Below are 9,264 nucleotides of genomic sequence, written 5' to 3'. Positions count from 1 at the left end.
AACCACGGCTTTGTGGAAAGTCTATCTCTTTGGAATGATCCAAGGAACGGTCTAGAATAGAAATACCTGCACAGTCAAATAACGAGATAAACACTTGACAACCAAGATACGGTGGTAGGTACAGTAATCGGTGATCTTAGTGAGGTTGAACTGATAGAATTTGCTGGAAGAGATCTAATGGCGGCAAGTAGAAGAAACAATCCGATAGCCAGAGCATAGCGCTTCAGGGAGGCCTCGAATGTTGCCAGGAAGGCAGTAATATGTCTCGAAGAATATGATTAACTTCAATTCATGACGGACAGATGAGTGCGGGAGAAAAAGGATTTGAATTGAGGGAGAGTGGTGAATTGGGAGAGAGTGGTGAATTGGGAGAGAGTGGTGAATTGGGAGAGAGTGGTGAATTGGGAGAGAGTGGTGAATTGGGAGAGAGTGGTGAATTGGGAGAGAGTGGTGAATTGGGAGAGAGTGGTGAATTGGGAGAGAGTGGTGAATTGGGAGAGAGTGGTGAATTGGGAGAGAGTGGTGAATTGGGAGAGAGTGGTGAATTGGGAGAGAGTGATGAACTGAGGGAGAGTGATACATTGAGGGAGAGTTAATTAATTGAGTGAGAGTGATGATTGATCATTAATGGTGCTTGATAAACCGACTCCGATGGTACTTCAGTGATGTTTAAATACTAGTTCATTTCTCTACTTCTTGATACTGGACGGACACAATATTCGCGATGAATTGAAGCAGAGTGATAATCGAAGCAGAGTGATGACTGAGAAAAAGCTAAGCATCTCATCCGGTTAATAGAGTCTGATAAGAAGCTACAGTTGAACGAGCCTCTGCGGTTGCCTCTTGTGCAAACTCGTTGCCTGGCAGTACAGTATCCTTAGCCAATACGGTAACCGAATTATCAGAATATTCGATCATCAAGTCGTGAAATGGGGCCCGGATGTGACCAAAGAAGAATTCGAAACTCAGAGGCTAGCGAATGAACTTATGGACAAACGCAAAGTTCATATCCCATGCGTGTATGATTTTTTTTGTGATGAGCGAGGTTGGGGGTTTTTGTGATGGAGTTTATAGATGGAAAGGTCATCAATCCACTGGAGGACGTTAACTCCATACGGAGGGTTGCGAGCGGAATAAGAGTTCATTCTGTGAGATTTCCGGAAATGGCGAACAGCTAATAGATCTGGTAAGATGCGCTTCTACAGGGTTGACAATAGCCATCATTATAGCCATGCCCCCAAAGCACGGGCCCCAAAGACGAGTGGGAGCAGTCACCGACCAGTCGACCAGTGCCATTGGAAACCGCCGCGTGGCACAATGAAGAATAAGTCAGCGATGAAAGTTCAACAGCCACCGGGAAAGCACTCTCTATATAAGTATCACGAAAAATTGCCGTCAGTGTCGCTGGAATGGAGGTAGAATGGAGGCCCTTGAACTTTCTTTCACTGGCAGTAGGCCCTCCTGCACGTCACACCACACCCTCTTTCAGTTCAATGGCTGTCGATCTTTGATTAATTCGCTGCTTATCGTTACTCATGCCGCAAGGGAAGATTAAATTTGCACATTATAAAGATTTCTCGAATTTGCATGTTCACTCGTCAATGATACATGCCATGGGAAGCTTAGATCTGAAGCCATGAACATTTACCAGAAATCTGAGTCGCACTATCTATGGGTTTATCGAGTTGTCCCGAGACGGTGACTCCATCTCCAACTGAGATTCGAACATCATTTGGACCAATTACCCCCTCAAAATATATTTTTCGGCCAGTCAACTCAGCCACGGCATTATAGGCAATAGAGACAGCCGAGCCGTGGAAGGAAGGAGCTGCCTGTGATACGGTACCACTGAGAATGCCGTCAATATAGAATGATGCCTTTATTCGACGGTCCTGGTGTCGGAGCACCCCTTTCCCGGAAAACATCTTGAATGAGGCTATCAGCTTAGAATAACCGAATAATAGGCGGCAGATTTATTGCTGTCTGTTTGACTCACTTTGTATCAGCAGAGGGGTGAATTTGGCAAATTCTCAGCTGTGCAGAGGGGTAAGGAAGAAAAGAGGTGCGGTAACTGGTGCCCTTAAATAATACAATGCCCTCATGAATCTCTCGTGTGTTAAAGAGTACACGATTTAGTTCACATTTGATTCACCATTCTCAATTCACCGCTCTCTCAACTGTGGAAATTCACCTCTAACTTGGGCAAATTAACTGTACAGTATCATCCAGAAAAGATCCCTCTTCCATAAACTAGATTGGTGGATATCACTAAGCAAAATACCGAGAACAAAAAGGTGATATTGTGATGGTTTGAAGGCGAGTGGTGAATTGAGGGCGAGTGATGAATTGAGGGCGAGTGATGAATTGAGGGCAAGTGATGAATTGAGGGAGAGCTGAGTACTGCACCCGGTTAACAATCTGGTCGAAAACCAATATAAGGTTTTTTTACTTTGATTTCTCCTGCTATTGTTCACTTTCTGTTTACCGCGAAATATTAAATAGTTACAGTCACGTTCGAGATTGGCTTGATTAAGGGTGCGTAGTCCCATCGGCCAGAGCCTAATCTACTCAATTATCATTTGAAGTTGAGAATCTTTAACATGTTAATGCTTGTTAATTGTATCTTAATTTCTCTCGAACTTGCAGGATCTGCTCGGCTTCTAATTTACCAGACCCCAAATCATTGAAACTTCGATATACCCAGACTTAATTAGCCTAGTTAAAGCAAATCAACAAATACCGAGTTATGTAATTCGACCTTCCACGCTACTATGGTGCCCCAGTACGTGATCCATTCTAAGGAGTTCCGCGATATCTCCTCCACCTGCCAGAACCATCAAATCTGGACCTTGGCTTTGCCTATAAAGTAAACCCCTTTCTCAATATCTCTAGTTCAATTATCAAGTCAATAAACTCTGTCAACTCGACATCTTTGACACCTCCAGCATCTTCATCCATACCATCTGAGCCATGGGTCATATCAAGGTTCACCAGTCCAATGAAAGCCACACTGAGAAAGATTCGTCAAGGACATCTGCAATATGCGAACTCGAAGCTGGATCCGGTAACGAGGATGTGCTGGATGATCAAGACATCTGCAAATGGGAAGCTGACCCGACGAATCCCTACAATTGGTCGGCAAAGTGGAAAGCTCATCAGGTGCTGATGATTGCCTCAGCAGCTTTCACTACGTGAGCCAAGTCATTCTCAATTAATGTAACATTCATGCGGACTAACAAAGTACCTAGCTCACTTGGCGTATCTATCCTGTCCCCAGCTCATTCCCAATTCATGGAGGAGTTTGAGGTTGGAAGTACGGTCGCGATTCTTCCCTTGTCGCTTTACGTCTTTGCCCTGGCCCTGGGATCAATACTAGGAGGACCACTTTCCGAGACCGTTGGGAGATATCCCGTTTATATAGGCTCCGTGTTACTTGGAAGTCTATTCACCCTTGGCGTTGGTCTCAGTAACACGTTCACGGCAGTCTGTGTCTTGCGATTCCTCGCAGGGCTTTGTTTCGCACCTCCTTTGGCAATTGCTGCAGGAACCATCAATGAAACGTTTAAGCCGGCCGCTCGGGCTATACCATCGACTATATTTATCCTGACTCCTTTCCTCGGCCCCGGTCTTGGGGTGAGTTCGAGATCTCCTTATAATGACGCAGAACACCACTGATGTAAGTAGACCTGTGATTGGTAGTTTCTTAGTTAATCGGAAGGGCTGGCGATGGACGCAATGGACTATGCTACTTCTTGCCGTGTGTACGATTATCGCAACATCCATGGCAAGAGAGACATTCCATCCAGTGCTCAAAAGCCGACGCTCGAAGATCTCTAGCTCGACTTTGCCCCCTCCATCACCACTTTCTTCAAAAATCCGACTTTTCGCAACTATCGCTCTTCTCCGTCCAGCCCAAATGATGGCGACGGAACCAATTGTTGCTTTAATCTGCCTTTATGTGGCATGTGAATTCGCAACACTGTTCTCATTCTTTGCTGCTTTCCCTATGGTCTTTCAGGGTATCTACGGCTTTGATATCGAGAATACCGGTCTTGTTTTTCTCTCAATAGTTGTTGGATGCTTGTTCGGTGCCATTACCGTATTGTTATGCGACATATCTCTCTACCGCCCCAAGGCCGTAGTCTATCACGGACGATCAGTACCACCTGAGTTTCGACTTTATCCCTCTTTGATTGGCAGCATTGGGTTACCAATTAGCCTCTTCTGGTTTGGCTGGACCGCTCGAGCTGATACTCCATGGATAGCTCCTGTGACTGCAATCATGTTATTCGCCTGGGGGAATATTTGCGTCTTCGTTAGTACAGCCCAGTATATTGTCGATACCTACCATGGCTCAACAGTGGCAAGCGCCATGAGTGCCAACAGCTTAGCTAGGTACGGCCTTGCCGCTGCATTTCCGCTGTTCACGGTTCAAGCGAGTGCATCAATACGGACACCATCCGGACACCATCTCAAACGTCTTTGGTGAGCAATTGTATTTCCGAGATCGCCTAAACACGCTCATAGACGAAACAAGCGTCCAACAGGTACTTCCTGCCTTTCAATACAATATCCCGTTTTATTTTCTAGGCACGAAGTGATGCGTTGAGCACGATATCTACAAATGATATCTCTTTATGACCAAAATATCAGCGAAACCTAGTTTGTAGTAGATGGCGCTGGGCTAGGTCAGGTCTGGAAATATCAAGACAAGATCAAGATGCGACTATTTGCTTGGTTCCGGGTCTTGTATCATCTTATTAGGAATGAGTATGACCAGGTGAACGGGAATCATAGCTATTCAATCACTGGGCCAACACCTTGACCTCATCTGACACTACATGTAACCGGCCCCATAGGCGGACAAACGGCCCTTCGCACATTGTTCCTGACGCTGTAGACGTTGACATCTGTCCAAGTTTCCCGCGATGTTGAACCAAGTCCCAGCACATCCCTCAAAAAGCCTCCAAGTGAGTGACGGAAACTCATATGTTCTTTGCCTTGGGGCACATAATGGCCGCCGAAGAATTGGTAAAACCACGGAGATAAGCAATCCAGTGCCAACGTCTCCGTCTGAGCTGGAGTTATTGTTGCATCCAACTCGCCGAAGGAATGGGACAATAGGAGTCGAAATTCGTGGAGAATAGAAGGCTTCATAGCACTGATTCCTCAGTTTGAACCCACTCAAGCATATTGCAAATCTCAACTGCGGATGATATGTCTTAAAAAAATAATCAGATTATGTTCACGAAAATCAATCAAGGGCATTTCGATCACCTTCCATGGGATATCGCAAATTGTTTTTCTCTTCTCCAGCATTGAGGTGACAATGGCAGTCATGGCGGCACCCGAGGAGAATCCAATCATCCCACTAAAGGGACCCTTTTGGTCAAGAGCATCAAGTAACGTAATCCACAAGCCATCCGCCACCACAACCCATCCGCCACCCCACCCACTTATTCTTCTATTCATGAAGCCTTTAAACTACCACAATGCATTTATATTCAACTTAATCTCTATCTGGACACATATTAGCCCTATGGCCAGGCCTTCTGCATACGCTGCATGCATATTGACGTCTATTGGTTGACTCAACGGTCGCTGAAGCTCTCCGGGTGGGTGTTGTAGAGACCACCCCACCACCTTCTATGCCCCCTGGTAGACCAATGCCTTGCCTATGGGCTTCATGAACGAATAAGCCCTCATCGCGCTGTATTTGCCGTTTAGGCAATGCCTTTTTTTTCATCTTTTTATAGTTTGCAGCACGTAGATCTGTCACTTCTTGCTCCAATAGAAGGATACGCTTTATGACTTGTTCGCATGCCTTGTAAGCCTGATTAAACACCTCTTTTGTAGGCGTCGGTGGGCTATCTGACCGATACTTAATAAGACGCTTTGCTGATGCCCTATGCTTTGAAAGCTGTTTGATATTACTTAGTGTTTCGGGGCAATAAATGCTTGATCGGCTTGATGGTCGGTCTGATGGTGTAGGCAGACGAAGCTAAATATTGAGCTTATCAAGGACTTCTGCCGCATTCAACGGTATTAAATCGGTCGCTTTGAATGCATCTGAATACTTCTAGCCTGAAAGGCGTCTTCGCGTGCGCGTGGGTAGGCTGTAAGGAAATCAAGCTTGTCGATATGATTTATCCCCATGCGTGTCTGTTGGTCCACTAAGCGACCGTATGATCGTTTTAGCACTGCGAAACAGCCTACATCTAGCGGCTGCCATAGATGTGAGCTATGCGGTGGCATATATATAGGTATGACGTCGTTTTTAGTATATAGACGATCAAATTCAGGCGTAAGGTAGCTTCCATAACCATCAAGAATCAATAGCCTATACCGACCACGTATGCGGTTTGCGGTCAAAGGAATAAATAGCTTTTAAAGCCATCGAAGCCCAATTGCGTCAGATATCCACCCATTTGGGCTTACCTCGAAGCGCCAGTCCTTTAGGGTATCATAGAACCATATTTCAATATAGCGCTTGCCTTTGAATATAATCAACGGTGGTAAAGCCCAGCCTAAAGCATTAACTGTCTCCACTGCGGTCACCCATTCACGATTACCTGGCTATAAGACAGATCTCCGGCCATAGTATTCAGCTCTAGTGACCACTTTTGCGGTAGAAACGAGGCCCATTGCGAAGCCTGTTTCATCGAAGTTATAGATATCATCAGGCGGGATACCATAGCGCGTAATAGTCTCCCTAACTAGCTGAAACCAGTCATTTAATACCCGGGGATCCTCTTGCTCTGCACGCTGATAGTTATATCGTCGCGAGAAACGTGTTTGGATAGACGGTGTACGTTTGATATAGTTCCCAACCCAATTCACGCCGACTGTAGTGGAACCGGTAGCCCCAAGAAGAATATTAGCTATATTGCGTACCATTGCATGCCGAGGGGATGCACCGCGATCATCCATAGATAGAATCCACTTGGTAAGCGTATCATTATCTAGCTGGGTCATTTTATGGCCATTGGCGCGTGTAGTAGCCTTTGAAAGATGACCATTGATGCGGTCGCGCAGCGTAGATCGCGGTATGCTATAGACGCGCGCAGCAGCCGTGATAGTCGGAATATCCTTATTTTTAAAAGCCTGGATTGCAAGTTCAATCCTACCCTCTTAATGGATAGCATCTTGGCTTGTTTCGGAACGAATTGGTGGCATAATAAATGATTTAAAGTGGTGGGAGATATACGGAGACGCGAAATTGGATGGGGTGGCGGATGGGTTGTGGTGGCGGATGGCTTGTGGATTACGTTATATGTTTGATGGATCTGTCTAAGCCTTTGATCCTGTCCTTTTCCGGTTCCCCATAACCCCAAACCCTTTGATCCTGAGGGTCATCTGCATCTGGGTAGGCCGGTAAGACACCAGATAGATATTCAAACTCAAAATTTATATCTTCTGACAGAGTGCGGAACACTTTCTCTCACGTAGCGTGTTTTCGGCTTGATAATCTCAGCAGATTGCCCATGACCTGGAATCGTTAGCTTTCCATTTGAACTTGTGTTCATGATAACCTACCGTGCAGGATTAGGATTTTGCAAGCTTTGGAAGCCATCCGAATTGCAGGAGTCAAGAAATGGTGAACTGGAATGACTGATATGGAAGAACCCTCAGATATGACGGTTATGGATCTTTATAGACTCGGCCCTTGTTCTGCATCTGGTATTACTTAATTCGGTGGGGAAAGTGTTTGTAGATTATCCCGGCATTGGTCTGCGAAAACGATAATTTAGATTCAACATACGGAATAATTGGCGAATCGCAAAAAAGAGACTTTTGAATTTAGCTATGATCAACATAGCGGAAGATTATGAAGTCATAGACTAGTTTCGCGAGAAATGGATGGTCAATTAATCGTTGTAAATACCCAGCACTATCGGATCTCATCTGTCTGAGCCATGGATACCGCAAGGTAGCGCATGAGAAGCAGGACAGACCTGGCCGATACGTTTCGATCCTCTTACAGTCAAAGCCGCAGGAAGTCTATCGCAGCCATGTAATGCTACAGTACTTCATTTCGTTGCTAATTTTTCTGACTGAAGGTATATTAACGTGATTTCTTCCTCCCATTGGAGCTACTAAGATCCAATGGTCACGGATGATGGGTTTTATGTCTTCAAGCCGTTAATGTTAAAGATAATGAATCGCACGGACCAGAGTCAACTTAAGACTTAATCATACAAGCAAGATCTAGTAATTGAGTATAAGCGGTCTGATGGCCGTGATTGACTGCAACGATGAAATGGCATGACAAACACCCAGAACCAACAATTATGAATGTGATTATTCAAAAAACTAAATACAATCATTTGAGGGTTTTGCCACGTATAGACCGTAGAACTCTGAATAGACAAATCTCCAGGCCGAACTGTGCGTCGTTCCCCCGTGACAAAGATCAGTTCTGTCGCTCCCAGAATCTGGACTACGAAGTCCACCTCCACAGTCCGAAGCAAATCAACTTCGGAATCGGGGTGTGTCTCGATGTACCACACATTTGTACCACCTATCTGTATCACTAGCTGATGTGGCTTGTGCTTTGGAGGGATATAGAGATTCAAAGTGGAATCTCTTTTGAGCTTAAAATGGCCTGCGATGCATTGCAATCTCAATGCGTCACAGCTCTTCTCTCTGGCATTGGGTAGCGGTTCATCGGAGCCTGCTAATGCAGGATTTGGTGAGATCTCGTCGTCGTCGCTATTGCCAGAAAGTTGTAGCTGGAGATTGAAGAGCGGGCTATCGGCTATGATGGAATTGAGAGCAAAGGTAGAGGCGGGGGAAGGGAGGTGGGACAAATGCGGTAGATTTTGAGGGAGAGATGCAACCCGTATATGGAGGCAGATCAGCCATATATCCCAAGACGCAATTCCAAATCCGGAGCGAACAGTAATAAAAGTTTATGACACTTGGATTGTAAATTGAAAATGATGCTTTTTGGAAGTCTGAAGTCCACTATCTCGTGAGTCAAGGATTGCACAGATCAGTATTTTCGCCATCATTTTTTTACCACCCAGATTGGAGGCTGGTTTTAGATGAGCCAGTAGCTAATTGATGGAAGTGGTAAATTGAGGGAGAGTGCTGAATTGGGAGAGAGCTGAGCGCCAAATCCCCTTATAATCTGATCAGGAGCGAAATCTTTCTAATTATACGAGCTTTTCGCACGTCTCTCTTACAGACTACTCATACTGGGTGTGTGTGTGTGTGTGTGTGTGTATGTGAAATCATTTACCCTGACCCCTCGCGAGCGAT

At 45.4% G+C, this 9,264-nt stretch overlaps 2 protein-coding genes across 2 annotated transcripts; both read left to right on the top strand.

Annotated features, from left to right (window-relative positions):
* Window positions 1-302: 302 nt before the first annotated feature.
* cgnA (collagen triple helix repeat protein) lies at window positions 303-596 on the top strand (the record flags this gene model as incomplete). Its single annotated transcript, XM_056970709.1, has 1 exon — window positions 303-596. One exon carries the CDS (start codon window positions 303-305, stop codon window positions 594-596), a length of 294 nt encoding a protein of 97 aa, XP_056817688.1.
* Window positions 597-2,970: 2,374 nt separating this feature from the next.
* Window positions 2,971-4,489, top strand: N7477_009047 (uncharacterized protein; the record flags this gene model as incomplete). The annotated part of the gene is made up of 3 exons (XM_056970708.1): window positions 2,971-3,191; window positions 3,249-3,633; window positions 3,719-4,489. The coding sequence occupies 3 exons, from the start codon at window positions 2,971-2,973 to the stop codon at window positions 4,487-4,489; spliced, it is 1,377 nt and encodes a 458-aa protein (XP_056817687.1).
* Between the last annotated feature and the right edge of the window lie 4,775 nt (window positions 4,490-9,264).

The sequence above is a fragment of the Penicillium maclennaniae genome, assembly GCF_028827695.1.
Source record: "Penicillium maclennaniae strain IBT 15551 chromosome Unknown utg000008l:1.0-3552695.0:1.0-3555053.0, whole genome shotgun sequence".
Taxonomy (NCBI): Eukaryota; Fungi; Ascomycota; class Eurotiomycetes; order Eurotiales; family Aspergillaceae; genus Penicillium; species Penicillium maclennaniae.
The sequence above is the reverse complement of the archived record's forward strand: the minus strand, read 5'-3'. Positions and strand labels throughout refer to the sequence as shown.